The sequence below is a fragment of the Pseudonaja textilis genome, chromosome Z (assembly GCF_049901715.1).
Source record: "Pseudonaja textilis isolate UNSWEBS1 chromosome Z, rPseTex1.2, whole genome shotgun sequence".
Classification (NCBI taxonomy): Eukaryota; Metazoa; Chordata; class Lepidosauria; order Squamata; family Elapidae; genus Pseudonaja; species Pseudonaja textilis.
In genome coordinates this window covers 127,912,152-127,930,405 of record NC_142008.1, presented here as the reverse complement: position 1 = coordinate 127,930,405, position 18,254 = coordinate 127,912,152, and the positions used below count along the sequence as shown (strand labels likewise).

Below are 18,254 nucleotides of genomic sequence, written 5' to 3'. Positions count from 1 at the left end.
ACCTCAGCTGTGCCGCATAAAACAGCTGAGGAGGGAAAAGCTTAGAATAAAGGACATGTTAGAGTTGGGACAGGTGGGTGGGCCAAACACCAAAATGGTTCGGTGTCAGTTGCTCTTTGCAGGTACTATAGAACCGGGCTGAACTGGTAGCATCCCACTCCTGGTCCTTACAATCAGGGGATGGAGGCATGTCCTCTTCTCCTTTCTTCTCCTCTGGCAATTTGGAGTCATTGTGTCTCTAATTCAGGGCTAGTGTTGAATTTCCAAGACCAACAGCCCTTGACTGACCTTTCCCCATGAGCTTACCCAGTCTTCTTTGAAAGCCTACCAAATTTGTGACCTGCGGTAATGACTCCCACAGGCAAATTACATGTTATAGAAGGAGGGCTTTCTCTTGTCAGTTCTGTCCGCTCGTCTTCCTTGGATGACCCCTGGGTGTTTAGCATTTGAGGAATCGAAAGACATCTTTTCTTTGACCAGGTTCTCCATCATATGATTTGGTAGTTGGAATCCAGTTGCCAGAATCCAAGGAAGTGAGGAGATCTGGGGGGCGGCTGGCAGGAGTGGGAAGAGAGCAGGACATAAATATCCCACCATCTGCCTATAAGAAATTCTTCTTCTATGTACACTGTTACGAAAATGCTGCAAAATGTGAGAACATGTTTCTCTTTTTAAAACTATTTTTGAAACTTTGAATCAACAAATTTAAGAAAAGAAAAGAAAAGAAAGAAATTCTTCCTCCTCCTCCTCCTCCTCCTCCTCCTCCTCCTCCTCCTCCTCCTCCTCCTCCTCCTCCTCCTCCTCCTCCTCCTCCTCCTCCTCCTCCTCCTCTCCCTTCTCTGTACTAGTGTCCATGTCAGACAGGAACAATTGTTGGGTTGGTACTCACTGCTAGATTTTCTCCTGTCTTCTAATCATGCCCCACACGGTGTGGGTTTTTTTTCCCCCAGATCAAAATGGACTCACAGATGACGAAGCAGGCCCTGAATGAGATTGAAACCCGGCATAACGAGATCATCAAACTGGAAACCAGCATTCGGGAGCTCCATGACATGTTTGTGGACATGGCTATGTTGGTCGAGAGTCAGGTACGGAAGGCAAAGGTAGAAAGTGATGGATGGCAATGTTAGGTTATCTTTCAAGATCACCTCGATTTCTCAGTGTGTTCAAAGACTGGTGGAAACTGTGGAAGAGAAGGCAGAACAAGAAATTGGACCAAATAATTTCAGAAACACCCCAAAAATTATTTGGTCACTATAGGTCTAATGCCAGGCTATTCCTTTAAAAACATGCACAATATTGTAGCCAGGTATCTTCTACACTGCGCTGAGATCTATTCCTAAGGCTAATGCTCCTTCTTGGAAGTCAGGTGTTGGCAAGTGGTGGATCAGTTTTTATCCTTAGTGGGACCCACCAGTGACTTTTTTGGCCACCAGACCAAAAGCCAGAATGATAATCTTTACATTTTTATGTTTTAAAGAGCCAAAGTCCTTTAACTTTATTAATGTTAACTTTAAAAATTAGTTTATGTTAACTATTTCTTTAAGTACTACATCTTAAAAATCATTTTAACACTCTTAAAATATTGTTCTTGTTGATTTGGATTCTTTCTTCTTCTGTACTATTATTTTATTTAATTTTGTCTTTTTGTAATCTAATTCATTCTCATATTCCTTTAATTATATGTTTTTGCTAAGCTGTTCCAGGAATGTAGGATACGTACAGGTAGTCCTCAACTTATGACCACAATTGAGCCCAAAATTCTTCTTGCTAAATAAGGCAATCGTTATGTGAGGTGTGCCTCATTTTATGATATTTTGCCACAGTTGTCAAGTGAATCATTGCAGTTGTTTTAAACAAATTATGCAGTCTTCAAGCAAATCTGGCTTCCCCCATCGACTTTGATGGTCTGAAGCCAATGGGAAGGTTACAAATGGTGATTATAAGCCCCAGGAAACGTCCAGGTGTCATAAATATAAGCCAATTGCCAAGCACACTAATTTTGATTACGTGACCACAGGGATACCACAACAGTTGTAAGTGTGAAAAACAGGCGTAAATCACTTTTTTCAGTGCTGTTATAACTTCATATGGTCTCTAAACAAATGGTAAGTTGAGGACTGCCTCTATTTCAAATCTATATGTGAAGGATTGGTACACTGACCACCCACTCTTCTGAGGCCATTTCTGAGGGAGCAGTTTGCAAAAATTTCCGATCATTATGTGCCCAAAATTTTATTATCTGTATGCAAGGGATGTTATTAGCAGGTTTGGAAAGCAGTCATCAGTTTGTAGACTTCCAAAATCACCCAGAGAGAGCTTAATGAGGAGTAAGCATTGTAGATGAGTACAGAATAAGCTGCCTCTGGTAGACAGAGTAACAGGAAATATATTGGAAGATTTTGAAGAAATATGCAGAACAACATTCATTTGCAGATTCTTCACAGAGTGATGAGACAAAGAATGAAAATGGAGTCACAGGGGACTGCTTCTCTGCCCCTGTCAGCCAAAACTGATGCAAAAAAAAATTCACTGTGGGATTGTGGTTTGGAGTCATAACCATCAACATCACTTCCTAGAATTCAACCCTTCCTGGAAGAAGCAATGTTCCTCTTTCTCCTCCCCACACTCACACATGATGGAAAGCTCTGCTTTCAATTCTCTGATGAGTGGAGGTCTGCAACAAGCCAGTGCCAAGAAGAAAGAGGGAGAGAGGAGAGAGAGAGAGGAGAGACTGAGGAAGGGAAGAGAGAGGAGAGAGGGAGAGAGCAAAGAGGAGAAAAGGAGAGAGAGGAGAGAAGGAGAGAGAGAGGAGAGAGGGAGCGGGAGAGGAGAGAGGGAGAGAGAGAGACAGAAGAGAGGAGAGAAACAGAGAGAGAAAAGAGACGAGAGAGGGAGAGAGAGAGAGAATGAACTACTAAACCAGCATAACGGATGAACATAACAGATGAATTACAATGTCTATGGAGATTCTCAATCATCCAGATCATGATTGTCCCAAAGGTGGCAGAACTGAAGAAGCTTCTTGGATGAGAAGCAAAACATTTTCAAAGAAAAATACAAGAAAGCCGAGTTTGCCTTTTGGAAAAAGCACTTTGGGACATCTCTGAAGTACAGAGAACTACAAATTACATTTATTTATTCAGTGAATAAATAGGAAGAAATAATACCTTACAGAAAGGATTGGCCTTCCATAGATTCATGTTCCCCGTTGGCTGCCAAGCTGAGGGATGGTTTGCCGCTAGTCTTTTGCCTTAGCGTACTTAAGATAATGTTTTGTAGGCTGTTACTATGCTTGTTGAGAATATTGATCCACCCAAACTTGAGTGTACAACTGGTCTTCTCTTGACTGCTTTTCCTCTCATTTCAGGGCGAGATGATTGACCGCATCGAGTACAATGTTGAGCACTCTGTGGATTATGTGGAAAGAGCCGTCTCTGACACCAAGAAAGCTGTAAAATACCAGAGCAAGGCTCGAAGGGTGAGTAAGTGGGTCTGATTATCAGAAGAAGCAAGGAATTGGGGAATTTGGGTAGCCGGAAAAGGGGATGGTACTTTCACTTAATTACGAAGGTGTGATCTGAAGATAAGATAGATGGGAGGGCTAAAAAGTTAAGGAATAAACAGGAGGTCAAAGAAGGACAAGGAAATGGAAAAAAAGAAATAATGTGAAAAGCAAAGGAGGTTTGGATGGTAATCCAGCGGACCTTGGTATGGAATACATACAGGGAGAAATATTAACTTTTTATATCTTGGGAATGAATTGTTCTGCAAACCACCAGATCACTAAGTAAAGCAAGGTGAGAAGAAGGAGAATGGGCTGGCCTGCTGTTTGCTTACTAAGCCATTTTTAAATCACAGATTGTAGTTGGTAAAATACAAGGCAGGAATCTGCTCAAGTGAAAGTGTTTTCTTCCTATGGTTTACCTGATTATTTTTATGTGCCAACCTCTAGGTTTCAAATGGTGAGCCTGTCATAGTAGCATGATGAAACACCTTTTGGAGGTCAATCTTCGTAGATTTTATCCCAAGCATTACTAATACTTCTTTGTCTTTTCTCCCCCCTTTGTCTCTCTCTTTCTTTCTCTTTCTCTCTCTCTCTCTCTTTTCCATTCTGTTCTCTTTCTCTGTCTTGCTCCATGGATTTTCTTGGGTAATGTAGAAGAAAATAATGATTATAATTTGTTGTGTGGTTCTTGGTATAGTACTGGCCTCCACCATTGGGGGCACTATTGGGTTGTAAATTAAAGCAAAAAATATTAATAATATAATAATAATTTAAAAATTGTACATGCAGTGGATATAACAGCACATGTTCCAGCTACCTATAGATAAAAACAACTTTATTGGGTCAGCAAATCTAAGTTTGTTGTTCGGCATCCATCTCTTCATCCATTTTTACTCATTTGCTGGGCACCAGGGTACCACCCAGAATATTCAGGTATTCTGGGCCTCATCCAGGGCCTTGTCACGCTGTCCTTCCCACGGCACCATGGTCTAAACTGTGTGATTCCTGCCTGCCCCACAGACTTTTCTCCCCTTTCATCTCAGCGGTTAACCCCGTGGGAAGGAATGGCTCATGGTCTTCTTTTCCTACGTGGCAAGGGAGAGAGCATAGCCATGAATCAAGCATTCATCTTTGTCAGGCCATCATTTACAATACAGAGAGGTAGGAGAAAAAAAATGCAAAATACTTTAGTACTCCACTGGTATATCAAGCACTAGCTTAAGGCCACAACCTAGAACATTCCTCCTCCCCCCCCCCCGGTCATTTAAACGTCACATAGCAGTAGTGAAATGCTCAGATCACCAGTCCTTGCTGAGGGAAAAGAAAGGGTTATCCATGCCATCAACCAATGTTGATCTTTCTTTTTTCATGAACAAAATACACCCTGGATACACCCTGTGCTGGCGGTCCTTGGGGCAACATAGCACACGATTTCCAAGAAGAGGTGTTTTTGTTTTTGTTTTTGTTGTTAGATTCATACTTTTCAGAAATGTCAACGTTTTCATTTGTAGGTACCTGAAAAAAAAATTGAATCAGTTCTCAGGGCACAATCTACTCCCCTGCTGGCACCCTCTTCCAAATGCAGATTTTGCTGCCCTAGTATAACCAGCCTCACCCCCTTCCCTTGGCAGGAATCTGCATTAGCTCCAGGGCTAGCTAAGCCTGATGACACATTGAAGGGACCAACTCAGTTCCTCAGATATCAAGGGATGCCATCATCTTTGAGAACTCTTGTAACTCAATTTCCCAGGCGCTCTCTGTGGTGGCTCCCATGATACGCAAGGTGGAATGCAACTCTGGGAGACATTGGGTGCACCCGATTTTCCCAAAGAGTGTGCTTGAGCACCATTTGCAAGATTTAGCAGATAGATGACTACGGTGTCCGTTAAGCAATACTGCAACCATCTGGTTTATTGTGAATGAAGGAATGGAAATTTCAGCAGTTTCACACCGAGTCCTCAGGATAGCGAGAGCATGGTTTACAATCTTATCCAGAACACTAGAGACTCATATATTTAAGATTTAAGAAACAGTTATCATGGCACCCAGTCAAACCTTGGACATACTGGTATAAATTTCTGAATTTCTGCTAGTTCAGAATAGTATTGCAAGGCCATATTGTCCTTGTTCCAGCCTTTGCACCTAGGGGCCAAGGAATAATTTGTTTCACTGCTGTCTGACAATGCAAGAAATTAAACAGAAATTAAACCTGAACACAGCCTTCAATATAGAACCAAACCAGATGTGATGTCACTCACTTAGATTGACCTGGTGTTCATTTTTTTTTAACACCAATAGAAGGGTGGGATGACCTAGGTAGAGATTAAGACTGGGAGGAGGTTAATGGAATTGACATTTATGATATTTAAGATTGTTAAAGTGCCAGAAGGAATTATGACCTGGACTTCCTATTACTTTAGGAAGAAAGGATTTCCCATTTCAAATGCCAAGTGTGAGGATTCTTATGAACCTCACAGGAAAGTTGGATGTCTTCTGCCCTCTCGAATAGATCCAATTGAGTTCCCACTGCTCTCTCTGCCTTTAATCTTTTTAAAAAATGTGTATACCAGGGTCACCCACACTGACTAACATCAGATCCAGTTTGGTTTCTTGAGGACCAAAAGAAGTAGCTCTGGGCTACGATACACCTTCAGAAATATAACAGGTGCAGGAATGACTTACAACTTTGTTTTGGGTTTTTTCTAAATTCCTTTTTTTTTAAAAAAAAACCTTCTTTGCACATTAAGAAGTATAGGTTTTGCCTTCAGCTAATTTTCCCCTAGTTGGAGCAATTCATTCTCTAGAGGCCCTACATCATGTGATATTTTTGAGGCTGCCATTAATTCCAGAGTAACTGAAAAATAGGTCAGGCCTCTTGGGGTTCTGATGCCAGAAATCAATGAAAAGTTTAGAAACTCTTTGTTTTCTAATAACTCATTAAACTTGACAGTGTATGATTGCTATGTATTCTTTCATAAACAGAGACACAGAGGAAGGCCTGCGGCCTCTGTTGTTTTCACAGCAAAATATAATGGCCACAAAGGTATAGGAGGGATCCACTGATTCTACCCCTTGTAGATAGATCCCAATAGATCAACTAGAAGGTGCTGCTTCATATATTATGACAACTACTCGGCACCATTAGGAACCATTCCTGATTGCCTGGGTGCTGGTAAGGTGCCATTTTTCTTTTATTTTTACTGTGTGTCTGCCCTTGTGTGTGTGTGTGTGTGTGTGTGTGCCTTGACAGTCTTTACATTCAGCCAAATAAGGAGGTAAATGCTCAGCCTTGCACTTTCCAAGATGGAAAAGAAGGAATGCATGTTTGCATCAAGCAGGTGAAGGAAAGGAAAGGAGAGAAGAAAAAGGAAGAAGGAAAGGAAGGGAGGAAGGAAGGAAGGAAGGAAGGAAGGAAGGAAGGAAGGAAGGAAGGAAGGAAGGAAGGAAGGAGAATGGAAAGAAGAAGAAAAGGAGAGAAAGAAAGAAATACGTTCCCTTCAAGGTGGTTAACCCCCACTCCCCATGCTAGTTTCCTGTGGAATTTTTCTTCTTCATCCCACTATCTCCCACTTCCTTCCCCTTGAATCAATTAAATGCTAAAGTTGGCTCTTAATTCCAAATACATGTCAACATAGGTTTAAAATCTATTGTGCCTATTTCTCCACCCATCCAGCCTTTCTTCCATGTTCCTTTTTTTCATGAATGGAGCATCATTAGCTCCGCAAAGCAGCTCTTCTATGCAAGCAACCTGTTAGGGCAGTGTTCTCCTGACCTGAGGCCACCAGTTTGGGAGTGGACTGTGCCACGGGATTTCGCTGCCTGTGGAAAATTTGAGGGTTTTTCTTTCATGAAAACAAGAACAGTTCTGACTTCCGGCTAGGAAAGGGAAATCTTGGATCATCTTTAGGTCTTTTTGTGCTCCTACAAAATGTAGCTGATGCAGGAACAGACCCAAAGCCCATCCACCTGATTTCAAATCCATATGCACTTCAAAGCACCCTGTACAATACAAACACACACATTAAGTCAACATAGTCAACTATTGCTAGTTATGTTATGGTACTCCAAACAAAAAACAGTCAGATATGTTTATCCAAAGGAACCTCTGTGCTTTAAAACAGTGTCCCACAAGAAACCTTCTTCTATTACTAGAACGGGGGGGGGGGGTGTCTCTAAACTGGGCAAGTTTAGAGACTTGGGGAATTCTGGGAGTTGAAGTCCAGGTGTTGCCCAGTTTGAAGGCTGTTAGTTGAATATCCTAAGATGATCCTCCCCAACCTGGTGCTCTTCAAACACATTGGACTTTAATTCCCAGAATATCCAAGTTTGGACTACAGTGCTTGGGGTTGCAAGGTACTAAAGTTCAATATGGCTTGAAGGCAGCATGTTGAGTTAGGCTGTATAGAGTGAATGTACTATGAAAGAAGGAAGCAATCAAAGGGAACGTGACTGATCCTTGCTAAGTAGTCTGCAGTGGTAGGAAACGAATCCCTTTCCCATTGGCCAAAGGCGTTACTGCAGTCATTTATTGTGCCCCTTTGTAACATTTAATGAAAAGAGATACTTGTCATACCAGGATGACACAAGGTGTGATGCAAATCTGCCAGCAACCTTAACAGCAGTATAACTATGCAGTAATTTCATGGAGCATGTTTATTCCTCTCTTTATAAACACCGAGAGTCATTCTTAAATTGTTTAGCGATGACTTAAACATCGGTCATTTCCAGATTGAAATGTAAGGAGTGTCTGTATTTTTGATGTAATATGTCCACAATCACCACCAGCTATTGTTTAATATAAGCAGTGGATGTGTTACAGAATTGTCATTTTGAAATTCCTATATAACAACAAAACAATCGCGCTAGCACAATCATAGCAGCTTGGAGATGTATTTATACAGATTATTCCATTTCTTTAGGATCTTGTAGGGCAATTCCAATGCATGCTGTTTTCTTATCTTTGTAAAGTTTTCTTGAGTGTAGCTAAGAATGAGGAAGACCAGCATGAATTGTCCAGCATGAATTACTGTTCTGGACAGTTTTTGTTGGTAAGTAGATAATTCTACAGAGCTTCAGTGTTGGCAGTCTAAATAAACCCAGTGCAGAGATGAGGCTGAAATTGCATATTTTTATTATAAGGTTGATTAGGCAGAGAAAAAGTATTAAAACATACAGAGACCCCTGTAGACTTTAAAACAGTGTCCCAAAACTTTGAAGCTTGGTAACAGAGTGCTCATTAAGTCATTTCTAATAGAACATTAAGATGTTCCTAGTTCAAAATCTGGTTTGTTTGAGGAATTTTTCAACAGTAATCAAAAATATAACCCAGCTAAGTCAAAACAGATTCCACCTTCAGTGGATGTCTTTCATTTTGTATAGTCTCTTGCTAGGGGAAGCTTGTGCTGTTTCATGAGGCAGCTGGCTCTTCTCAAAATGACCCTTAAATTGACACACAGAGCCCAGGAAAAGGTGGGTTCCCTTATCTTTTTTTGACCACTTCTCTCAAGACACTGCAATTCCTACAGACAATGACAGTGCATTCCTATCTAATATACACTTCCCAAACATTTCCTTGGCACCTCTAGCTAGATAGACAACTGATGCTACTGAAGCCCAAAACTTTAGCTGTGGATAATACAGGATTCCATTCATTAGTATGAAAAAAGTGAAAAATGAGGGCCTTGGAATCCAAAATCAGAGCTGGTGATGAACTAGCAAGGAAGACCTGCAGAAAACCAACTTGGGTATGGAAGGTTACCATTAGCAAGCTCTGGTTCCAGACTAGTTAAGAGAACAGAATGAAGTCTTAGAGCCGGGATCTCCAAACATGGCAACTTTAAGACTTATGGACTTCAACTCCCAGAATTCCATAGTCAGGATGGCTGGCCGAGGAATTTAGAAATTGAAGTCCACAAGTTGCCAAATTTGGAGAGCCCTGTCTTAGTGCGACATTGGTCAGCTAGTCCATAGAAATTCTTCTCCAATTCTATTGTGATTGACCTTTGCTCTTCCCATCCTAAAACCCATCCTTGAAATGTGGCTGTTCCGAATCTGTTCCAAAAGTTTCCCACTGTTCATGCCCTAAGCATAAGATCCTGTTTACATAACTCACCCTTTCCCCCTGTGATGGTACCTGACAGTTTCTCTACTCCAAAAACTCTCCCTTTGCTATCTCAGCTCCCATCTTTAATTCTGACTTAGTTAAATCAGTGAGGGCATGTGTATGTGTGCCTGCTTGCATGTTCTACATATGTGATAAAGAATATATGTAGGCTACATATATTCAGTGTGGGTGTGTATTGGTGCTCATATATAAATGGTGGTGATATAGGGATGAATATATAAACACACAAGTCAAATTTATCTCAAGCAATAGACAAGTACGTAGTCTTTTCTGTCTCTGCTGCTGGCCTTGGGCATGGCATGGTGAAAAATGCATTTTGCCCCCCTCATCCTAGAGTAAAGTCAATTCACTGCAACTAGGATTGCAGAAAAGCTACTCCCTAATTTTGGTTTGTAAGATCCCCAAATCATTTACATTATCCTTGTTATTACACTGTATAGGAAGAGCTTTTTAAAAATGCCACTGAAAACAGTTTCTCTGCAGGAACCCTTTCATAAATTGCAGATCTCATTTGGTGCCAGACTTTCCCTGTGTGGACATGGACCCAGTCCCTAGATCTGAATGAATTTGTTGCAAAAGAATCAGCAAAGCTGTCTCTTCCAAAAAGTGTTTGGATCATGTGTAATTGGCAATGAAACTTACTGAAAATGAGTCAGAAATAAAGTGCATAGGTGTGAAAATAAGGGGACTTTACATAAACATGTTTTGAAGAAGAGAATAAAAATCACTCCTTCTCTATCCTGTCTTAAACTACCCAGCAGGTGGTTAGAAAATGCTAAAAGGTAATAAATACATTCTCAGACACCTGGAAACCATGCACATATTAACCATTGTGTTGAAAACAGATTTTAGAAGGAAAGCTGTTTATAATTTGGGCTGGATCACCTTTATGAAGAAATGTGGCTGCGTACTTGCCAGTTAAATCCTCTACCAAATATTACCATGCCCAGAATTTTCAGGTGTGAATGCAAGGCTGGGTGCTGAATTATTTCACCTAATGGAAAATCAGATTAAGGTGGCTCGCCACAGAGACAAATCCCTCTTTGAGTGACTGCTTAGAAACCCATTACCCAAATCTTTGGGCTCATGTGCCCAAAATATTTCGCATTGAATTATGCTGCTTTAGATTAGAGGCAGGGGATCAGACTTCAAAACTGGGGGTCCTGTTTTATAGACTTCACTCACATTAATAGTATGTATGAAGAGAATACCTCCTGGAAGATAACGCTATATGCAAGCATTTATTCAGTCAGCTCTCCCTTTGCAACCAAAGTGGCTTATTGCCACCACTCATGAGTCCAGTGTGTTTCAAACTTGGCGACTTTAAGAAGTGTGGACTTCAACTTCCAGAATCCTCCAGCCCGTGGAGAATTCTGGGAATTGAAATCCACACTTCTTAAAGTCACCAGGTTTCAAAAACCCTGGTTAATAAAATCAGTCTGATATATAATAATCCATCAAATTCATAACAAAGTTAAAAATGTGAATTCCTGTAAGCCCTGGGGAAATAGGACCAGAGTACACTGTGTGGCAAATGTCTGTTCTGTGTTGTTGGCATGAGTCAGTATGCCTACTTGCATATGTGGTCTCGTTGATGCCTATGTGTAGCTTTTAATGTGCCTAAATATTATGCAATCTAACTCAGTGTCTTTGTATGCATGTGTGACTAGCTTGTTGGTTCTCAGAGTGTGAGACAGGTCTAACTGAATGGTTGCTGGGACAGATGGATCCCCTCTGGGGTGCCTCTCGCTCTTTTTTCCAATTGGGTTGGAAGGTCCAAAGACCTGCCCATTTTTCTGGTTTTTCCTTTGGAAAAATTCCCATTGCTTTCCTGCTTTAATGAATCTGCAGTTGGACAACCGGTCTCTGGTATAAATTGATAGACCTATATTTATCTATGTTATATCTTGGAGAACTGCAAGATAACGCTTATTTATATACTGGTGTACGCACGAGTTTGATCTGCAGCAGACTAGTAAAATGCAATGGGCATTTAGGGGCCTGTTTCTGCCTTTCACAATTATGGGCAGAAGCTGAGACTCAAACACTTAATACAGCAGTGGTCCCCAAGTTGATTTAGTTATAAATTATAAAAACTTAATTTTAAAGTTGTTCTGTTTTAGAAATAAATCAGTCTGTTGGGACACATATACACTATTGTAAATTCAGGATTTACATCATATCAGTATATTAAGATGTAGATAGTAGTGTATAGATTGAACACACAAAAGTGCACTATTATGGTGAGTAGTATGCCATTCATGTTTATTTGAGCATATGTGTCTGTGTTTGCATTCAAACACACACCCATAGATATAATTAAGGAAGCACACATACACCTGGGATATAATTTAGCTCATGTATACATACACATATTCAGAATTTCTTAAAATGTGACCTGTAATTACCCTCAACCAAGACAAATACACGGTTTATGGGGTGGGTTTATCCATGTCTGGCTGGACAGCAAGAGACATAGTTGAGATATGACTTCTCAAAGGCTACCATATGTGAACTGACTATTTTTCCACATTATTTGAGAAATCGGTCTTTTTAAAAGATGCCTTAGACACTTTCAGGAGATATCCATAGGTTCAGATCCATCTTTCCATTTGTCATGAAATGTTTTTGTTTTATTAATTGTTGTGTATTAACTTTAGGGATATCTTGGAGGGGGGTAACTGCCGCAATGACTTCAGAACCATTCAGCTTCGTTCTTTTCTTTTTATGTGTATATATGTACATACTTTTCTTCTTTTTCTTTTTTATAAAGTGTTCATTCCGTCATCTCTGCATAAGAGATCAAACTCCAGAAAAGAAAGAACAAAAAAAACTTAGATTTTTTGATCATTTTTACAAAACGTCTCCAATATCACACCCAAACCAACAAAAGCAACTGTTCCAAAAAAAAAAAAAAAAAAGTTAACTGCATCGCAAAGACGAAAGACAAATCCTACAAACATGTTGAAATCCCCTCGACTCTCCATTTTGGGTATTGATCTGTGTATTGTTTCAATGTAGGCGGTTTATTGTAGTCTGTGGTGTATTTGCTAAAACAACAACTTTTCACAAAATTTTCTTTATAAAAATGTCATTCTTTTTTTAAATTAACATATCTTTCTTTTTCCTTACTCTTCCATTCCCCTTCAGTTGTTTTATTTTTTTTGCTCAAGTTTACAATATTAAGAAGAAAAAAAACCAAACAAAATGAGAGAACAAATTCAAGCGTATTTTTTTCCATCTTATCACATAACTTATTTTATGGACAGAAAAAAATTATTATTATTTTATCAATAGAGTTCTCTTTCTTGTTCCTCCTATCTAAAAATTATACAATGATAGCTTTTATTTTTGGATCAAGGGAGTTTAACAAAAAACAAAAGTCCTTTTAAGGAACTTTGTTTATTTCAAAGGAACTTTACCCTTAGCCCATGTTTTGCACGTGTCAGAAATTAGCAGGAAATTTTCTGTAGATGAAGCCATTCCGCAGCTTCTAATTCTCCAGAGATTTCCTTCTCTGGAGGCAACCCTCCCCCCCCCTCTTTAGATGGTAAAAAACTGGCTTAGTGCTGGAGCATTAGAGTCACATGTGGCTCCAATTGCATTCTAACCAATATCGTTGGTGAAAATATTGTTGAAAATTGTTTAGTGCAATTTCGCACTTTTCTTCAACAGAAAATGCATAGAAATCCGAGCGTAAGTTGAAAAAAACCAAGCTATTCCCCAAACTGACCCAAAACATTGCTAATTGTCATGCATATTCCAGTTCCTCAAAAATATTAAAAGTAGCCCTGGGACTCTGAGAAAAATCCCCACTCCCTGATTTAATGAGATCTGTTGATCTTGCCAATAGGAACTGATTCACCAACTGGGAGCAGGGTGTTCCATAGGAAGCAGTCCATATTTATGCTGACTTTCTATAAAATGGTCAAGAGAGTACCTCTAAATTTTCTAAACCAAGATGCTTGTAGGACTCATTGATTATAGTGACCTCTGATGGAGTCAGCACTGGTTGACTTTCTTTCGGAAATCAACAGTAGGATGGACTTTGGACTCCTTATCTAAGTATGCCCTTGGAGATGCTCAGCATGGGGCCCAATGGGTGGTACACATTGCAACATGCAATTCCTAATACAGCTGCCCAGCCCTTCATGAATTTATCCCATCAATATGAGGGGAAACTTTAGCACGAGGCTAAAGCTGTGACTTTCCAGGGAAAAGAAAACAGCTGTGATACTTAAGCTGGAATGAAACTACCAGAGACATAGTTTCTCTTGTATAACTGCAGATGTGTAACAGAATAATATTGCTCTGATATGATAGATGTCCTTTTCCTTTCCCTCATTAGCAAATGTGAGGTTCTCTGACAAAACTCTGAAAAGAAGCTAAAAAACTGATAGGTACCCTTGAAAATATCTAAAAGGATTTGCAGGAGTTTCTTATGTGCACTTTAAAGATAAACCTTCATGTTTCCAACTCATAAGCGAGGGAACATGTTCCTCTGGTAATTCCATTCATATTTCTCTTTGCCAATCCTGCCTGGGAGCATTTGTTTGAAGTCTCCCTTTTGTATAGATACCCAATTATGTCTCCAGCATGTAAGAATTCCTCCTTGTGAAGCATGGTCCTGGAGTTACTCTTGATCATTTTGCCTTGCACCTACCGGAGATGGCTGTCTAGACATCTCAAATGGTGGTTTTTTTGAAGAGATCAGCTCTTACCCCTTTTGTGGAATTAAGGTAATATTGTCACCCTCTGATGCAAGCCATGATTCAGCCTTAACTTTGGAACACCCTTCTCCCAATCAAGAAAGATGGATATCACACAGAAAAAGCTTCATCTACAGAAGAATTAACCCAGAAAAAACAGATAGAGATAGATTAAAGCAATGTTTTTCAACCTGAGCAACTGTAAGAGATGTGGACTTCAACTCCCAGAATTCTCCAGCCAGCTTTGTTTGAAGTCCACATGTCTTAAAGTGGCTGAGGTTGAGAAACACTTGGGAAATGGATATAACATAAGATATAATATGTAATTTATTAATCCATTAAAAACATTGTGGTCAACTAAAATTAGTTCCCCAAATGATGAGACAGCAGCTTTAAAAGCTTCCTCTCTCCCCTGCCCCAATTTAATGTAAATATTTATCGACAATATAATCCAATGCAGAGATGGAAACCCTAATATGCATCTCTTGTAACATATGAATTGATAGTCACTTCCTTGACTTAGGAATGACGTGAAACTCGAAAGCAGGCAGTTGTAGTCAAGGAGCATCTTTCCAAATCAGGAATTGTAGTGAAATTCCAGCTGTCTCTAAAATATATTTAATTGGTTTAATTGGAATTTAATTGGAATTGGTTAAAAAAAAATTAAAAAATAGTTCCATTGATTGTAATCTAAATATGATTCACTCTAGACCAGAAAAAAAATCAGTTTCTGCCTTCTTACATTCTTCTTTTTTTTTTGCATTCAGAAGACCTCCCTCGATCCAAAGAAAAGGGGGATTTTTTTTTTAAAGAGAAATATATATTCATCTCCTAGTTAAAATATTTTCTCTCCTCTCTTTCCTCTTTGCCTCTCATGTGATGCTTTCAAGAAACAGAAGGGCTTGAGGCCCTCAAGTGCGTAGAGATTTGTGTGGATATTTAACTTGAAAGAGGGAATCTGGGTTTAAAACTCTTGGCAAGACCCTTTGCAAAAGCGTTTGGCCAAAGTCAGCCTTGGTTAGAAATCAGTTTAGCCACAGGATTCTAGAGAAAGAAATGTGCATTGTTTAGCTTGGATCACGTTGATATGTATGGAGGCAGCATAAGAACGTAAGAGTTTTATGGACATGTGCCAATCCATATAGCAATTGGATATACTCAAAAAAACCTGTATCCCTCATTTATGCAAAAATAGGCTTATAGTGCACAAATAATGTAAGAACATAAATTATCCCACTATTATGTGAGGAATGTATCAATATATGACAGAAAGATAGATAGATTTATTCCCAAACCATTTCAGGGTCTCTCAATCTGAATCAGAAGAAAGATCTGCCACATTTCCTCAAACTGCTTTATATTTTTAAATGACAAAAAGAGGGAAAAAGTCGTCTGAGCATCATGAGCATCAGTTTTAAAATACTTCCCTGGTAATCTTTTAAAACATTAATTGTCTCTTGTAATCCATGCATCTTTCAAGGACAGATTCCTCGGGCCATTTCAAGCTGACTAGATCTTTAGTTTGCCCCATTTTCTAGATAAAAGTTTTTTTTAATGTTTTGCTTAAACACACATTCCTATTCTGAATTTTGACTGTTTTTTTGCTTTCTGTGCAAAGCATCCTGGGGATAGTAGTTTGATATGGCAGGGATGATGCTGAAAACTCCCCATTAGAGAATCCAGTTCCCCTTTACAGGGTTAATGTTTTAAAAAAATGTCTCTGTAGTTGGAAGGAACGGCCTTCCATTTGCAGTTTACATTTGAGACAGAAAGAAAAGAAAAGCCAAGTTTTTAAACAGGGCTGACCTAGCTTTAAAGGGTAAATGTTTTTTCAATAAACAGGACATCCATGCTCAAAACACAGGATTTTTAGTGATCTAGCTAATTTAGCAATCCAGTATATGTGTGTTGGTGCCAGTGAATAGTACCACGTGGTAGTGGTACTATTCCATGTGGGCACGGAACTTATCTCTGTCCAGCCTAACCTTGCCTAGGTCATTAGTGAGGTAGGCATGTGGGAGAAGAATCAATGCTGAATTTAATCCAAGTTAGATTGCCACACGAATCTTAACAGCATTCAGGGCTCAAATTTGTAAAGGAAACATTTCCCCACCTCATATCTTTAGTTTCACCTCCACCACCACCACTCCTCCTCCTCCTTTTCAAGGTTTATCTCCCCCTTTCACTCTTTAGTTCCTTCCCTTCCTCTGTGTGTAAATACCAGCTGCTGTGTGTAACGGGTGATTTCTTCCTTCTTCTTTCTCTTCTCCTTCCCCCTGTTTTTTGTGGAAAAAAAACTTGTGTTTGTTTTGTTCTGAATGCGCTTTAACTGGCTGACTTTGGAAGGTCTGAGTGTTTTCCCCCTGCCTGGGGAATTTTTCTTTCTGAATTTGTTTGTATAGCAATTTATTAATTTTCTCATTTAAAAAAAGTATTTATTATTATTTTTTTAAGAAAAGGTCTGTTCCATTTTTTTCTTTTCGAAAGGTAATTCTTCGTTTCTGGGTTTATTTTTTCAATGTCTGTCCAAATGTGCTTAGTTAAAGCCAGTGACTAAATGCTAAATCTTTCCAAATGCTCGATGGCTTGCACGCTCTCTCGCCAACACAAGTTGGTCTAATAAAAAGGTATCACCTTTTGTCTCTGTGTGTGTGTGTTGAACCAACCATCTCTGTATTTTTCTCTCCCTCCCCTCTCTCTTGCGCGTATGCTCCCTCTCTTCTTTCTGAGGGTTGTAACATAATTAAATGTTTATTGCTAAAGGTTGAATATCTCTCAGGGAAAACAGAAAGGTAGGAGAATTTCTCAGTCTCATCTCCTTCCCCTCTACAATGGGGTAAATTAACATTTTCACCCTTAATGTGTTTTGGGATCTTTATAAGGAGCAGAGCAGCAATTTCTTTCCTCATAGGGCCAGTTAAAGAGCAGGATTTCACTTCCTTAAGAAAATTCAGCCAGAGAATCCTCAACTCCTAAAAGAAAGTTTAGGTTTCCTTTTCTTTTTTTATCATTTTTTTTTTGCTTTCTTCCAAAGAATTCAAAGCAATACACCCTTAGTCTCTCCCTTCTCCGATCCTCAGAAATGGAGTGAGATAAATTGAGCTGAGTGCTTCCCTAAAGAGGTCCCAAAATTTTCCCTGCAGGCTTGTGCAAAATCTTTTGAAATTACCCTCTTTTGGGTTCAGCACCATTTTTGTGAACTTCTCCAGGCTGTTTCAATCAGTTTGAAAGTCTTCTGAGTTTCAAACTATCACAACTTGAGAAAAATAGGTCCTGCTGAAATTGTGATGGAATGAAAGCAAATATCTGAAGCAAGTCTGTCAAATTAATAAGCCCCTTTAACTCAGATAAGATTCTTGCTTAGATTTTTGCAAATGCTGGCTCACAAGGCATCTTAAATCAGCAAAGATACAGTACATATAGATGGAAACCAGAATATAATTAATCACAAAAACTGATCAGTATTGACCTTCACCTTATTATTCTCCTTATCTCTTTATAAAAAAAATCTAATCCCTATTATGATGGTCATTTGGCATCATTATTAGTCAGCATTTATTATATGAGTATGTAAAGGTGGTTTGTATCCACCTTTGGTGGACTTTCCTCAGCACTGTTTGAATAAACTTGGTTCAAGCAGATTGTAGGGTCTCCACTTGTAAATTGGATTTAGCGGGATTTTTCACCTTCCTTTAAAACCATCCCCAATGACAGAGAAATCTCATTTTGAAAATTAATTGTTTGGAACTCAAACAGGGTGTTCCAAATTTGAAATGGTTTGATTTAAAAAAAGGAAAAAAAAGTTAATATGTGAAAATTAGACACAGTAAGCCTGAATTCAACCCTTCAGCTCCCAACCCAAGTGAAGTGACCTCCAGGTCTCTCAGTTTTAACTGGCAAATGAAGGCCAACA

General features: G+C 39.3%; 1 protein-coding gene across 8 annotated transcripts in view; it reads left to right on the top strand.

Moving 5' to 3' along the window:
- Positions 1–18,254, top strand: part of STX1B (syntaxin 1B) — a 119,825-nt gene that overhangs the window by 65,505 nt on the left and 36,066 nt on the right. For 3 of the 8 annotated variants that reach the window (XM_087915952.1, XM_087915953.1, XM_087915951.1), the window contains exons 8-9: positions 951–1,088; positions 3,371–3,481. In XM_087915952.1, the coding sequence (XP_087772078.1) occupies positions 951–1,088; positions 3,371–3,481 (249 nt within the window). Of the gene's footprint in view, positions 1–950; positions 1,089–3,370; positions 3,482–4,162; positions 4,457–6,586; positions 6,881–12,405; positions 16,980–18,254 lie in introns of those variants that run through there. The other 5 variants (XM_087915950.1, XM_087915949.1, XM_087915948.1 and 2 more) reach the window with 3 other exon arrangements.